The sequence below is a fragment of the Macrobrachium nipponense genome, chromosome 5, assembly GCF_015104395.2.
Source record: "Macrobrachium nipponense isolate FS-2020 chromosome 5, ASM1510439v2, whole genome shotgun sequence".
Taxonomy (NCBI): domain Eukaryota; kingdom Metazoa; phylum Arthropoda; class Malacostraca; order Decapoda; family Palaemonidae; genus Macrobrachium; species Macrobrachium nipponense.
Window position 1 is genome coordinate 77,189,254 of NC_061107.1, and position 16,826 is coordinate 77,206,079.

General features: G+C 36.2%; 1 protein-coding gene and 1 long non-coding RNA gene across 10 annotated transcripts in view; one reads left to right on the forward strand and one right to left on the reverse strand.

Moving 5' to 3' along the window:
- The window catches only part of LOC135215430 (uncharacterized), a 94,693-nt gene that overhangs the window by 36,445 nt on the left and 41,422 nt on the right, over positions 1–16,826 (forward strand). The window contains exon 2 of the long non-coding RNA XR_010314680.1: positions 6,582–6,644. This is a non-coding gene — a long non-coding RNA (uncharacterized LOC135215430). The remainder of the gene's footprint in view (positions 1–6,581; positions 6,645–16,826) is intronic.
- The window catches only part of LOC135215422 (PDZ and LIM domain protein 1-like), a 128,779-nt gene that overhangs the window by 2,047 nt on the left and 109,906 nt on the right, over positions 1–16,826 (reverse strand). For 6 of the 9 annotated variants that reach the window (XM_064250042.1, XM_064250045.1, XM_064250044.1 and 3 more), the window contains 4 exons: positions 14,959–15,143; positions 12,009–12,071; positions 2,084–2,522; positions 1,106–1,159 (listed from right to left, as the gene is read on the reverse strand). In XM_064250042.1, coding sequence (XP_064106112.1) covers positions 1,106–1,159; positions 2,084–2,522; positions 12,009–12,071; positions 14,959–15,143 — 741 coding nt within the window. The remainder of the gene's footprint in view (positions 1–1,105; positions 1,160–2,083; positions 2,523–12,008; positions 12,072–14,958; positions 15,144–16,826) is intronic. The other 3 variants (XM_064250039.1, XM_064250041.1, XM_064250040.1) reach the window with 3 other exon arrangements.

Below are 16,826 nucleotides of genomic sequence, written 5' to 3' on the forward strand. Positions count from 1 at the left end.
AAAACATTACAAACATGAAATGTTGTGGCATATTTTGCATATTGCACCTGGTTGCATGTCATCTTTTTCTCCCCCTTCTGCTTTCTCCCAGTGAGTGAGGATATAGAGGACAGGCAAAGTTTACTGATTGGTTTGTTACCATTGAAAGTTTAAAAGAAGCTTTTCCCCGAAATTTTGCTAAATTCTTGATTAGCAAGATGAAATGCAAGTTAGTAGGCATTTGTGAAAATGTAAGGTCCTCCAAATGCAAAGTAATTGGTTATTTATCGTACTTGAGATTAAAGTGCTTTTAGTTGAAATTTGGTAATGTCCAGATTTTTTTTTTATTATAAGTAGATGAAACACTGTACAATGATACAAACATTGGATGTAATGGAATAAACAAAATGTGTGATGCGTTTTAAATTTTAACTAGAAAGGAGCTACCTTGTTTGTTCTTAGCTACTGATGAACTTTTGGTAATTGATCTGCGTTTTAATGTAGAAATCATTTGTTTGAATGTAGAAATCATTTGTCGATGTATTTTTTGTTTTGCAAATTTTCGTATGCCACATGATTTCATAAGATTTTGAGGAAGATAAGTTTTATGCAAATGAAGAACCAGAGATTTGACTACTGAGTTCTCACATAACTACTCTATGGTACCAAGTAATATAGCAGCTCCCTGAAGCTGCTTAACTGTGTCTACTGTATCTACTGTCAAGCCATCAACTACTACATCAAAATTTCACCTCATAAACTTAAGTTAGGTACTGAACATAAGAGAAAAAAAAACGATTTAGACCACTAAAAAGTGTAGTAAGAAATATGAACAAAACTAAGTGAAAATTATGCTGTTGCTGCTGCTGGCATTGAACAAAAATGAATGGCAAAAAACATCTAAATTATTTGCGTCTTGTGTTTTTAGCGCTAATTGTGGCGAAAATCAGCATCAAAGAACAGTGGCATAAAAATCAGAACTGCAGAAGCTAAATTATGAGGAGGAGCATCGTTGCAAAATCAAGCTTCCTTCTGGACTTTTGAAAAGTGAAAACTGAGGAGGAGTTTGCACCCAACAGCCCCGGAAGGTGTCGGTGACTTGTTGGTGACTTGTGCGTCAACAGACCTTTGGCCCTCCAGGTCTTCTGGGAGCCTTCATCACCGGCTGGTCGTACTCATCCTGAAGGAGGAGCATCGTGATGTTCATGACTTCCAGCCAAAGATCCCAAACGCCGTCAGTACAAGTGTTGTTTATGTTATGGACTTTTTTTTTCTTGAAAAAATTTTTTTTACCTTTTTTTAAACAAGAACCATTCATATGAAAGTTGCAAAATGTTACATGCCAAGGATCGTGGCCTGTTTGTTTAAGTGATTGGCCATGCAACATGCCTTTATAGATAAGTTTTATTCTTATAGAGGTTAGACTATTATAAATAAGTTTTATTTTTATAGAGGTTAGACTATGTCCATCTGTAACCATTGGATTGGATAGCAGTTGCTTCACCAGAAAAAAGATGTTTAGCAATAAGAAAAAAGTATGTCCAAATTTAACCTAAGTGTTAGGATTAGGCAGTGCATTTGAAATCGGATTTCGGATATTTACTGTAGCTAAGATATGTATGCTTAATTACAGCTGGCAGATACGGTTTATGATTTTTATCTTGATAGTAAAGTTCATACGTATTTAATGAACAAATCTGAACCCAATAAACTAACTTTCGTAGGATGATGATTTTCTCGAATTGTCATTTTTAAGCTTGAAAGGCAAAATCAGTAGGTTTAGCTTCATAACCTGAAAGATGTCCATAACATGAACAGGAATTAACATGTCTTAGTTGTTAATGCTGACAGTTTGACAATGAATGTGCCAACCCATTAGTATGTAACTTGTGCAAGCTTGAAACCTATTTAACAAACATTTTTTTTTTCAAATGTAAGTGCAATCTGATGAGTAATTTTCAATTTTTTTTAAATGTTTGCAGTTGAGTAAATATATTTTCTCTATTCAATTGATCTGGTCAGTGCATTTCATTGTTATGTAGAAACGTATGACTAATTTCTCTAGTAACCTCTAAGCTAAGCACAACAACGTATCCGTGCTTACCTCATATAACGGAATCTTGATGGGTTCTGTAGTCATCTGGTGGTTCATGGGTTTACTCTCTGCCATGGCGGCTTCTTGTACAGCGGAAGGGCCAATCTTGGGAGGACTCAGTAGACTTCGTTGAAGGTCCTGCGGGTCGACGCTGTTGGTGGCAGCCTTATAGGACGAGGGAAGGAGTTCAGAGACGGGAGATCGTGGTCCTGGCAGGGCGTTGGTTCTGGGCTGCGGCCTCTGACCTGGCTTGGGGGCCACCGGCGCTGCGTAGACCTCAGAATAGATAGGGTCATGCTCTTTCAAGGATGTGTAATTAGCTACTTTCTGAGGATCGACAGGGGCATCAGTCTCCTGTAGTGCTCGCCAGGTGGCGCTCGATTGAGGGTTATACTCTTTGGAAGGGGTGAGAATCACCTGCGCAGGCTTGTTGGCGGGGATGGGGGAGCTAGGCAGGGAGAAAAGAGGCAGGAATTACGCAGAGGAAAGCATGCAGCAAAATGCTCACCGTGGAGAAAGGATGAAAACATTGATTGAGAAACTCTGAGACATTACATTTGTGGACGAAGATTATTGAATCATTGAGTTGGATGTATTTTTCTGACTAGATTCAAAAGAGGATCTTGCCATTATTTCATGTTGAAATGTAATAACATTATGGGGCGGGTTTATGATGCCCTTTTCCAAGAGTGTTTTTTTTTAGCATGCACAGCTGCTGTTATCTCTCGGATCATCGAAAAACATTTAAAAAGTGTATCATGAAGTGTCTTTGATCTATCATATTTTCTTATTATAGATAAACATGCTGTAATGATTACAAAAAAGGTGGATGCAATATATTGGGAAAGGGGTCAGTAGAGGGAAATTAGATGGAGTAGACTTTAGATTCAGTTGGGCCATGTTCAGTGATGAGTTGACAATTTTCTTCCTCATGGATAATCTGCCAGGTGGCGCTCTGCTCTGGATCGTAAGACAGAGGCATTCCACGGAGTCCCATTTGCTTATTGGGCTTGTTCACACTACTCGGCCCCAATGGCAGAGTCAGAGAAGCGAAGCCATGGCAACAAAGGAAAAGAAAACAAATAAGCAAATCCCAGGGGAGAACAGAAGAGATATTAAAAAAAAAAAAACAACGTGTGATTCACAGCAACATTTCGAGTTGGTGGTCAAGCATTTGGTTGGGAACGTCAGGAAAAAATAGCAAGATTTTCGGTTAACAAGAGACCGTTGTTACAGTGTATCACACAGGCATAGGTGAGATTTTGTTGGGGTAAAAAAAAGTAAAGAATAAGGGGGGGTTATGCACAATATGCCGGTGTGCACAACCATCACATGATAGCAAGCACGTTGTGATGGCGCACAACGAGTGCAAAGTAATAACCAGCGTAGTAGTAGTAGTAGTAGTAGTAGTAGCATTAGCAATTCAAATAATGAGGCCCAACCAGATTTTTGTGGAATCAGGTCAAAACCAAGTGATCAACATAAAATGCACCACCAAGGGGATCAGGATGCGTGATTTTGGAGTTATAAAGTGGCGGGTTCATACGAACAAAGACGTGCACAACGGACATGCAAGAAAGGAGAGACATGTCCGGAAAGTGTTGCAGACATCCCGGCATGATAGAGAGTTTGTACGGTTAGGGAATGCATGCAAGCAGACAGTCAATGAGCGGGGGAGCACAGCAGCAGGATATCCCAAATGTTGTCAAGAATAAATTTGCCACGCATGTTAAAGAGAGAGAGATAGAGGAATAAAAAAAAACGGTTTTTGATTGGACCATGTGACGAGAGCGTGGGCGTGATGGCAGTTGGGCGGCCGTGGTGGAAGCCATGTTGTTGCGGATGATGGTGGGTGTTACAACATCCGTCAAAGCCACCGTGACCCGGGGTGAGGAGGAAAATAGAGAGTGAGACAGAAGATTAGTAAGTTGAGCTACAGCTGCAAGCGGGTGTGGTACTGCTGATAAAAAAAAGAAAAAAAAAAGATCATTTCAACTACTTGTGGCAGGTATACCGAATATTAGCCTCAGAACAGCCCGTCACGGAATTTTTTTTTTTAAAGCTCCAAGCTTCTGCAGATGCAAAGAGGCATCACGAATGAAAAATTTGAAAAAGCATTCTGAAAGCTAATAGTCGCCGTGCTGCCACAGAACAGAGAACAGCATCCATCATTGAAAATTTCTTTAAACGACAAAAACTAGTTCTGTTGGCTTTGAACATATTCAGTCTGCCCCTAATGAAGACAACAGCAGTGTAAGTCCTAGGCACTGAGTCAATCAATAAAGACAAATCCTATGGGTCTTAAGGTTACAGCTATAGACACTTATGCACCAAGACACTGTAGCACAGGAAGAAGAGACTAAAAGCAAAACAGTGGAGAGAAATGGAGAGAGAGGCTTTTTCACATGCCTTGGTAGTGACACGACCTAAAAATCACAGTTTCCTTTTTTTTAGTCCACTACCGACTACTGCAAAACATAGAGGAATTGGTAGTACACAGGATAATCTATCCAGACAGTCAGAATTACTCGGGGACGTTATTTTGGGCCCAAAAAGAAAAAAAGTAGCACCATATTTACAAAGACTGAAAACAACAGAGGTTCCGATACATGTCTCGGATGTGAAGATCTACTATTAGAAGTAGTGATTGCTGAAATTGTTGTAGCGTTTAGTATGTTCAGATATTAATGGTAGGCTGTTGCGTTTTAGTTTATCATTTCCATTGTACATTGTATTTGGGGTTGTGTTTCTGATGTACTACTTCAATATTTCCCTGCAGAGGGAGTGTAGCGATTAATTAGAAATGAATGTTGGTGAAATTTGAGCTGTTTGTAGTTTTGATTATGAAACAACGATTTGGTTAGTGATGTTTTTCAATTCCCTTCTGTCATTAGGTAACAGGATGATTAGTCGTCTGAGAGTCAAAATAATAAACAAAATTTTACGTATTTTTAAGGAAAAATATGTAACAAGCAGTGTTTCAAATGAATTTGATAGCGAATATTATATATATACATTACTCTACTCGGATAATGTGGATTTCTGTAAGAGATTGAACTCCATAGAAGTACAATTTAATGTGGATACACTTATTCTACCCTTGTTTCTTTATAAACGTTAAAACTACAACGAAAAATATCAACAAAATAAAATATACAGTACAAGTCTTTTCTTCTCTCTCACCCCTATGATTTATTTCAGTTTATTCATACCATCTATAATACAGTATACTGTTCTGCACTTCTTTACTGCACAGTTCATTCATTCTTAATGTGTACTTTAGGGTATGCTATCGGTGATTTTACTTCTATTAAAAAAAACTGCTCTTGATATAGATAAAGGTTATCTACGTTTAACTGATTTTCCGTGTGGTGAATTTGCGTGAATATGGGATTGCTTAGTATGTAATATGTATACCTGTTTTGGAATATGAATGTGAATGTGAAACTGGATGAAAGGTATTGTGCATTGTCAAACTGTACCGATAAAGGTGTCTTGTAAGAGAACGCGATTTTTCCAATTTTAATGTGAGAGGTGTCCTGTAGCAAAATGTGTTTGATTTTGATATATGGTCAACATGCGTAAATGCTTGTAGTTATTATATGCCATGTAAAGCTGGCTCGGATTTTAATCAAGGCTTAATTATAGCACATTTAGTTCAGTATCTACAAAGTCGTATTTTGCCACTAACCGTTATCCTTCATCATGGTTGAGTGGTATCGGTAAACTAAATTTTTATCTGTCTTTATAATGACTGAGCGGACCATTCATGAATCATATAATCATGCCTACAGCCTTATAACTGATGTGTAAAGAGCAAAATACCTATTTCACTTCATGGAGCAGTTTTCTTTTGTGTGTGATTTCTATTTTTATTATGAAAAATGGGAACTGTCTAAACTCTCAGGATAAGGGGATCGAAAGACATTATCCTTTCGAATTCGCCTTTTCTGGTAATTTTCTGCCTATTTCATAGACTCGTTAAATATTTTCCAAGCTATGAATCGTATCGTCATTCCAATCACCTTTTCTGTAACTAATATCTTACTATACTATAATGAGCGTTATGTCTGTCTGTCCGTCTGTTATTCCATCACGGCCGAACGGCTTGTCCGATGAACATGAAACTTGGTAGGGTTATAGTGGGGACCCCTAAGTTGGTTTATAATGGAGTTTAATCACCTCCCCCCCTCTACGAAGGGAGTGGGGTTGAGAAGGGATCCCCTGGAACGGAGCTAGTTCTCCCCGTGAAACGGGGATGGTTATGTCCGTAGACTTAGTTACTTTACGAATTTATCATACGTAATTTCTGTATACATATGTCTTATCATTTGGAAAAGAATAGTATAGGGTAAACATCAATGGCATAATAGTTAAAAAACACTAGCGAGTCACTTATATTAAGCAGCAGATGAATATGCTTTTAGTAAGGACTGGTGAATTGCTAGTGCGGTTAATTATGGTGATTTGAGAATGGAAGAGCTAACTTGCAATTTTCTTGTTTCAGGGTCTAGTCGTGTACCCGCATTCAGTGCAGTAGTGCTCTGCCACACCAGGGAACAAGTACAAGGTAAGATTGCTCCAATGGAGTGTCATTTCCAGGTATTAGTTTACTTCAGTGTTATGCATTCACTTGTAAAATAATTGTATTTAACTAATGGACGAAAATCAGTAAGAAATCTTGAGTGAAAAAACTTTTGCTCGTTTGGAACGTCGCTGCTGCCTCTTAGTGAGGCCCCGATCCAGCTCTTCTACGGGCTGCTCTATGAGCAAGAGCCTGTGCTGGCATGAGGCCATCTTAATTTAACACAACAACAGGTTCAGCTAATCCAGCCGGTACTTTTTTGACAGTTTGTATCTGGTATAGTTATTTGGCGTTTTGAACTTGCTGAAATTTTATTCATTTTCATTATCGTCCAGAAGTTATTCTAGTCGACCTCGCACCTCAACAACTCTTTCGACTTAAGTATTCAACTTCAAGTGCAATTGAGATTAGAGATTATCTCAACTATGACTATACTCTGTTTTTTTCCATCTGTCCATCCGCCTGTGGTGGTCGCGCATGGTAACACTGCGTCCCGGGCATTAAATAGTTATGCTATGTGTAAGTTTTGGGTAAATAAAAGGATACCTGGGTGTACATTTGCAACTGAAAAGTGTTTTAATAATTTACTATATGCGAATTACACCGTTAATATTCGAAATAGGATATTATTTAAAGCCCGGGACGCAGTGTTACCATGCGCAAACACCACAGGTGGATGGACAGATGGAAAAAAAAACAGAGTATAGTGGATTCATCTCTTGACGAGTGGTTTTGCATTATTAGACCGGTAGCCTGAGGGACCGATTCATTGTTTATTGGTGTGCAAACTTGTGAATCCTTTGTAATGTAGATCATTTTTTTTTATGAATTGAGATTTGAAGAGTATTATTGATTTGCTTACGATTATTCTTCCACCGCTTGTTGATGTTGGTTGATGTTTTCCTCCATCTCTGTATGGAAATTCACATGAAATGTCATGTTTTAACATTCAGAAGTTTATGACGTTCTTTCAGGGAATAATTTTGGAATTAAACTTACTGTGTTGGGGTGGGGGCTGCCAAACAGTTTTTAATAGAAAATCGTGTCAAATTGGGGAAGGATCCTTCAGATGCGAACGAGCTCCTAAATCGTTTGGCTTGTTTCGTTTGTTAATTTGCATCATGAGTTATTTCTCTCTGTCGTAATATGGAGGGTAGAGAGAGAGAGAGAGAGAGGAGAGAGAGAGAGAGAGAGAGAGATGTTTGAAACGTTAGTTGCTTGGATGGTGCATGTTTTTAATGTCTTTTTTTTTTTTTTTTTTTTTTTTGCTTGTAATTTTTTTTTAAAGTATAATGTGTAAACTATGTGGTGATATAAGGAATACAAAGACATTTTACAATCAAGAAGGAAAACCTCTCATAAGTACTGTTTGTGCCCTGGAACTAAGTATTTTATATATAATATATTATATATATATATATATTATATATATATATATATGTATATATATATATATATATATATATATATTACATATATGATTATATATATATATATATATATATATATATATATATCTATACTATATATACATATAATACATATATATACATATATATATATATATATATATATATATTACATATACATATATATATATATATATATACATATATAAATATATATTAGTATATATATATATATATATATTATATATATATATATATATACATACATATACATATACATACATCCCTTCCCCTATGCTTAAAAAGTATTACATAAGAAAAACCATTGCCTTTCACGAAAAACATTTTAATTTCGGTGCCTCGTCGTTGTCATTTTCCTGTAAATAAAAAAAATCAGTGGGGGAGTGAAAATTTTGCGTTCCTTGTTGAAGAGAAACTGCAACTGCAACCTCTTAGTGAAAATCATGCACAGAATGCACCCTCATTGTCAAAGTTATCAATCACCACCATCGTCTATTAATAGAGCAAAAACGCCAGAGGTATATTTCTCCAGTAGACCTCGTCGCGGGGAAATATATTTTTATATTTCTCTTGGGACTCCTTTTAACTCTTCAAATTCTTTTCTAAGAGGTTAGGAAAAATTGATAAAAAAATAAAAGAACTTTTGAAAAATCGGGCAAAAATAAAAGAGAAGTAGGCTGTTAGATGCCGATTTTAGCTGTGCAACAGAGAAGGAAAGTGTGTTATTGGTGGGAAATAATGAGAAGTGAGACATAAGCCAAAGAACAAATACGAGCTTTAACCAGTTTTAAAGTTTGATGTATGTTGTATTGAGTCGAAGACATTTCTTACAAGAGACAGGCTGCGGGAGATATTGGAATGTATTCACAAGTATGAGTGGCCAGCCTTGTAAGAGTCAAGCCTGACTCATTGGTCTCGTTAATATCATTCCTTTAATAATAAACAAGTATCAGCATTTAAACGTGGAAACTGCTGTACAATACAATAAAGAAAAAATGAATGCTTTTGTATAACTTAGTGGATCTTGGTAATTGTTAGAATTTGCTGAATTCTAAGCACATATCTTGATTTTGAACATTTTATAAACTTGAGTTTTTGCCTACACTTAAATATCATTTGATTTCATTTAGTAGGATTACTGGAAAACAAGTAATTTCACTTTAATAATGATCAGTCAGTGATTTGAGGATAAAGAACTGATTAATAAAAGAATATAATAAATCATATTTTAAAAATATGCAATTTTTTGTCTTTTTACGGAACCTTGATAAAGCATATATCTTTCATTTCCATTTTTATCTATTATTCTCTTATTAATCTAATATGCATGGCGGTTTTGTCAGTACGAGGAAGTTAATGAATTCATTGAATCTTCAGAAATATTTAGAAGAATATTTACGTAGTTTGTGTACAGATAACAAGAATGTGCAGTCTCGTTTTCTTAGGTGAATAAAGAAAAGAGAAAGGATATCTCCTTCATGATAGTTTCAACTTCCCAGAAGTATGCTACAGCACTGAATCAGTGGACTACACGTGGATCTAAATCTACTACACGTGGTTCTAAGTCTACTACACTTGGTGTCTAAGTCGACTACTCGTGGTTCTAAATCTACTCAACAGAGTACTGTTGTGACAATGAAACGTATCAGGGAATACACGGTTAACACTTGATGTTGTTATGCTAATTTTATTTATTTATTTATTTATTTATTTATTTATTGTTTTGAAATCAGTCCAATTCTAGTTGTAAAGTGGTGCATCAGTCAACCCATTATGGAATTTTATGTTCAGCCTTTACTCTGATTAATGTGGCGTTTTTTTTTCTTTTTTTTCTTTTTTTAAGATTTCGAAGTTGGGGTATGCTTTTGATAGTATGTTTTTGTTTCTCCCTCTGTTGTTTAATTGGTTATTTAAACTGCTCGCTCCCTCCTCTATCCCTTCCTCCTTCCTCCTCCTCCTCTCTCCCCCCTCTCGCTCTCTCTCTCTCTCTCTCCTACTCCTCCTTCCTCCCTCATTATATATAATCTTATATAATATATAATTATATATATAGATATATATATATATATATATATATATTATATATATATATGTGTGTGTGTGTGTGTGTGTTTGTGTGTATGTATGTGTATGTGTATGTGTGAACGTGTGCGTATGTGTGCTTATATATATATATTTGTATATACACATATCATTTGTATGTAGTCTCTGTTCATAATATATGTTCATAGATATGACACAGTTATTTGTATCGTACATATATATAAACATTAACAGATTGAGCAAATAAAGAGCCCTTTTACCAGTATTAAAGGTAAGATTGAAAGAGCGAAAGTGTGGTTTAGGGAAAGATTAAAATCCGCTATTTAAGTTCAGGATTTATACTTATTTATTTCTTGGGAAATTATAATACGCGAATAATCGAGCCGTAATCAATTCACTATTGAAGAGATATGCAGAGGGAATAAAATCAGCCACTTTACCGATAAACCTTTTTACACAGCGTATCATTGGACACGTTGACGTGTATTGGTTTACGAATTGAACTGGTTATTGTGTAAATAATGAATTTACAACCTAGTCGTTGTGCCTTTCACTTACAATTTTATTTTACATTAGCAGGATGTCCTAACTTACAATTATACACTATTACTTATGTATATATTTATGTATATATACTATGTACACATGTACAACACACGTATTTCAGTGTCGAACGTTGCTGAAATTAATTTAGGAATTAGGTAAACACTGAATGTAAAAAATAAATTTAAAAATTTAAAAAAGGAAAAAAACCAAAAGTGCACAAAACTGGACAGACAGAAATACTGAAACGGACGGACAGATATACAAACGAAAAAAAAAATAAAACAACAACAAATGCAAAGACCAGGGACGCATCCTCGACGCGCAATGTTTTTCTTTTGTTTTCCATTTTGTTTTTAAATTCACAAAAGTCATTTCGATGTCGACAGAAGCTTCACAATTTATTTCCGCAGTTTTTTTTTTTTTTAATCTGCTTGGATTTAATGTGAATGCCGAAGAGCTGTTATGTTTCTTCTGGAAAAACTCTCAGCTGTGGAAAATTGAAGATCGTATTTAATATGAATCAAATTATTTCAGATTCAAAGATGATGTTTAATAGGAATATGATGGTTTTTGATGCCCATGTTATTCTACTTTACAAAGAAATAATATGTAGATGGGACGAAATATTAAATTTTTACTTTTTAAAAAAATTTTACGTTTTTTTTTTTTTTTTTTTTTTTTTTAAGACAAGGAGAAAAACATCACCATACGGAACGCCTCCCGTTGCTGTCCTTGTAGTCTTTGCTACTGCGTCTTATAAGGATAATGTGCTTTCCGTTTGATCCATGGCAGAATATTCCTTAAAGTGAAGAATATTGTGAATAGAAACCAATATTCGTGAAACTTAATAACTAAACCTTAAGGTATTGAGATAAAAACGATAACTAAGCCATAAAGAAATCAAGAGAAAATAACTCAAAAAGAAATTAAGAAAAATGACAAAATGTGGGAGTGGAAGGTGAAAACTTCCCTTTGAGGATTATGATCCTAAAATTACTTGTAATTATCAGTGAGAAGACACTTTCATCACAATATTTCCTGAATACTGGAAAGCGCAGTACCTCGTATTTGCGCAAAACGACCGCCACAGTCAAATGATGGACGTAAATAAAATAAAAATGGAACAAAATCACAACACGTTAATTTTCTGTTTTAGAGTTGGGGTTTATTTGTCAGTAGTAGTATGGCTTATTTCGGCTTCATGAAAAGAAAAATACGAAGTTAGTTTTTTTATTTGCTATTATATCTATTACCTACGATGCCTAGCCATTCCGCATCAGCCAATCAATGCACGTGACAAATGAAACGAGAGAGAGATTAGCGCACTTGCCTCAACTTTCTAAGAGCCTTGGAGGCTTCAGCAGCTGCGGCCGAAGAAGAAGGAGTAGGGGCCCTGTCAGTGTTTCCAAAAAAAAAAAAAGAAAAAAAAGAGGGCACCGAGACATAGATTAGGCGGAGCTGAGCTGCTTTGGTTAACTGCATTATTTTGCTTTGTTTCAAAGTGGCCTTACTCTAGCTCTTAAACACTACGGGACACATGTGACTTGTTATGAGAGAAGAAAACATCAAAAGCTGTGTAGCAGCAACCTTCAACCTCATCCTACTGAGGAGAATCACTTAAGATATTAATCAGCAAGTAGAGAGAAGTTCATTAATTAAACGAAGCAACATCATCATTATCATCCAACATGACGATAATATATTATGAGGTTAATTTGCAAACAGTGGAAAATATTGGCAGAAGCAAAAGCGACATAAGAAACAAATAAAAAAAAACGGACATTCTTCAGACATTGCTAAATTGTTGGAATGGGTTCTCTCTGATCGTAGTTTCTAAATCTGGGAAAAATCAGGCGACGAGAGCTAGGTGCATACTAACCCCCGGTGCCCCCTGGGCACGGGAGGGGCATTGAGTAAGGGCCTCTATTTGTACCCCGATTTTTACAATCCTAAAGTTTAACCACACGTTCTCTGGTTTCAGTGTACTTAGAGCAGTGACTCACTCGGTCCTGTGAACTGCATAGTTTTTAGCGCAACAGAAGTTGGCCTTTCTGAAGGAAAGTGAAATAGGTAGGTCACATAAACTATCGAAAAAAGAATATGAAAGTAAATAAGGTATTTGATCCATCCTAGAAAATGGCAAAATAATTGCAATTTTATAACGAATAGCAATGAACCTCTTGTTTCTGAAGCGTATTTCATAGAGCTGCGTTTTTCTCCATCTACATTTCCCTGTGAAGATCATGACGAGCTTTTGTCGCACTTTCGAAATATCTACTGGGCCAATACTTGAGGATTCACTTTCAGACGAGGACAGCTGGAGGGGGGGAATCAAGGAAGTGCATTCTGGCAAGGACGCCAAAGGCTTGACCCAGTTATGTCAAGGCGACATTCTGGCAGGAGTTAACATAATGCACCAGTGAGTCACTTTATTGTTTGTATTTTGGGTTCAGAGGGGGTTGCAACTAGACTGTGACTTGTCACACAGGGAGAAGTCTACAATGGGCACAAGAAATTAAAAATAAAAAAAATTAAAAAGTGAGGACTTTCAAAACAATTGTATTGATTAGGGGCTAATATTTTGTTTGGTCACGATATTGCCTTGTCTTCTGCTATACCTGTCATGGTAAACAAATCAGATGGATAACTGATTTACTCCAAGTCTACCATTCTCGCCTTTGCGAGACCCGAGTTATACATTGTTTTTTGACCTGAGACATTTCCTTTGTAAATTGTGGAGTTTCCTAGAAATTCCAGCAGTTGATGATGATTATGTTCGAGTGGACCTAATAATAACCTTGATTACTTGAATGGAGCTACCTTCGGTTATTGAAATGAAATGTTATGTCTTTTCTGAAGGCATTCCTTTGCTGTAAATCCGTTTTGATGTTAGATTTCAGAAGTGATTTTGTTAGCAAATAACTGAGGTTTCGAGCAGCTTTCCAATGACATTTTACATTTTTGAGGAACATGAGAAGCTTAAGAATCTCCCCAGCTCTGAACTGGCATAAGAAAATTTGATTTGATGATTCTGTTTGAAAGTGCAGTGACTTGACGCCAGATATCGAGAACGTATTCTATCTCAATGTGTACAATCTTTATCCTAATTCTCTACTGCTTTTGTCTGTATTCACTACAAGCAGGAACAAGGACAACTCTTGGCATTACCCTTCATCATAAAGGAAAATTTATTCTAGAAAGTTTCCCTTTTAAACTTCAGTTTCTGTATCGGTTGCTGGTTATGTACAGTCATATATTGTAATAAAGTAAATGACTCTGCCATTTGCAGTAGGCAGTGGTTTCCATGGCATAGTTTCATTTTGGTGAGTTCAAACAATAACTAGAAAGTATAGAAAAACTTCCTTTTCCCCCCCACATTTAACCGCATTCAGTATGGCAAATGTGTAAATAAAAGAATGGTGAAGTAATTATAATGCCATTTTATAGCCATCGTTTAACAGGGTTGTCAGTGCCTTTGAAAAATTGCTAGAATTAAATTCGAGCAAAACTCAACCCATCTTAATGTTAAGAAGAATGTCCGTTTGGAAATGAGGCTCATATCCAGTGATGCAGGAATCCAGATGACTAACAACAGCCTTTGTAACTCTGCTACTGACTAGGTGTTGTTGTGTTTCATGCTCTTTGTGTGATTTTTCCATTCTGTTGCTGTTTCCATCTACTATCAACAGGGCGCTATTTCTTGTCATTATGGAAAAGGCACTGCAGGTCTCCTTTGTCTTCTCAGCCCTGGAAACCGACTTTCTTCCAAGATATGCCCATGGTATGATTTTATGTTAAAAAATTTATTTCTTGGTACCTGGCCAATACTTGATCGTTAAAATGGCTTCCTAGACACCTGACCAATACTTCTTCGTTAATGGCTTTGTCTGCGAGATGTTCCGTTAAAGTCAAATTACCAATAAGTTATGCGCATTGGAGGAAAATGATCGCTTTTATATTGTCTCATAAGCTCAGTGATTGCTTAGTCATCAAGGGATCGCCTTCTTTAAAGGTATAACATTTCATTCCGCTTCAGGTTGACCGAACACATTTTCTGCTCAAGCCTATTCTTGTATGTATAAAGTTCTCATAAACCTACTTCAGAATTAACAGTACATAAAATGAACATCCTGTCATTTACAATAAACTTAGAACATAGAATAGCTTAAAAGTCTAAGAATCTGAGGAAAGGGAACCAATCTGAGTAGTCTAGAGACTAGACTACTCTCAAAGTTCATAAGAGGTCTAGAGATAGAGTCTAAAAAAGAAAGGAAACTCACGGCTTGATTGTAGGAGTGTGGCTTGGAGACACTTGGGGCATCATGGCCTCCTGCACGTTTTCCGCCGAGTATAGTGGTAGGGGGCTGTTGTACTGCCTGTTGATGAGCTCAGGGTTCGGGGAGGGTAGTCTGGCAGAGTTGGCCGGGTTCTGATTCTGCTGGATTTGTTGCAAGGAACCAGTAACCTGAGGGACGAAGAGGCCCATTATCCATGCTATCAAAGAGTCTGGAAGGGGGAGGGGTATGGTTGATAGCTACGAGGGGGGGCGGGTGTTTTTGACATTCGCTAAAGGGTAGTACCACATGTATGTCAGCTAGAGGAATTTCAGGAGAGAATGGCAAATAAGTTAAGAAAAATAAATAAAAATGCAAAATAACAGTTTTCACAAAAGAATTTTAATGCAAGGATGTGCTTTAATCATTAAGAAAGCTTCATAGTAAATCACCTCACCAAAAAAAAATATTGAAAACAAATTAAGTGGCAAATTAGTTTCCAGGGTAGGTAATGAATACTGTCATGGTGTAATTATGTTGATGTGATTCACCAGTGAATTATTTTATATATTATATGAGAAAATTTAAAAAGAATTAATTGAAGTCACTACTGAAGATCTTCCAAAGAAATTTACGTTACTGATTCAACTCCTCATGACTTTCTGTAATTGATCTAATTTGACGGACAGGCAATCATCATAGAAAGACAGTTATGAACCAAAAGCTGTATAAGTCATGTTCCTATGTGGAAGGCGAGTTTTTTGGAGAAGCATCAGAGAAGAAGCTGATCTAAAATTACTTCAATATAATCTACTTCGGTATCATGCGTTCTTGGTATCATTGATCGAGAAGTTGGCATTTTAGGTTCATGCAGTGGGTATATGTCATGCACCATCTTTGTTGTTGATTATTGCATGCAGCTGAAAACCAGGTTTTTCTGTCTACATTATTATAGAAGAACTTTATGTTTTTGTGTTTTTTTTTCTCACGTCAGTGCAATACTCAATTGGTGTACCTCAGAATTCTGAAAGCGTTCGGCCAGCTTTGCTTAGCAGTTTCAAATGGCGTTGTTATCTTTTATTTAATTTTAGGTTGTCGATACCTGATAATACCTGATCAAGAAACCAAATGGATATCTCTTGAGAAAATGTGCTTAGGTGGCCATATATGCTTAAATAGAAATTTGAATAAAGGAAAATCTCAAAGAGTAATTTTAGGAGTTAGTGAGAAAGTAACAACGTAAAATTGCCAATTCTATGACCCAAGCAATTCGTCATGCAGATACTTATTGAGGTTTAAATGATATTGACTGACCTGATTGAGGTTTAATTGATTGACTGACCTGAATTTTTCCGTGCATCTAAAGCAGTGTGAAAGATAAATTGAGCCTCTGATAATGATAATCATGAGAAGATTATATCTATTTAAAGATTCCTGTGATTTTTTTATGGTTCACCGTGAAAAATTTATGTAAATACTTTTGATTTTGCATTTTATATTATATGCTATTTTTTACTCTATATTTCATATGTAATTATCGGGTTTTAGAAGTTCCAGCGTTAAGTATATTTCTTCTATAATAGTTACCCATCAGACCTCTGACTGACGAAGCTGTTAATGTAAAACTTTGAGAAATATTTTTGCGGTTTTCGTTTGAGATTTTTGTAGCGTCAACAGCAACAAAAACTTTCAGAATCTGGGAACATTTAGTATTGCATGGAAATAACCACGTTATATCGTTAAGCCTTCTGGCACTTTTAGCTTTTGCAAAAAGTTCTGTCAATAAAACAGAATACAGGGGTTCATAAAGATTCTACATTCCTGGCTAAGAAAGACGATGATTTCCTTGAGAGTAGTTTTGGTTATTTTCTACT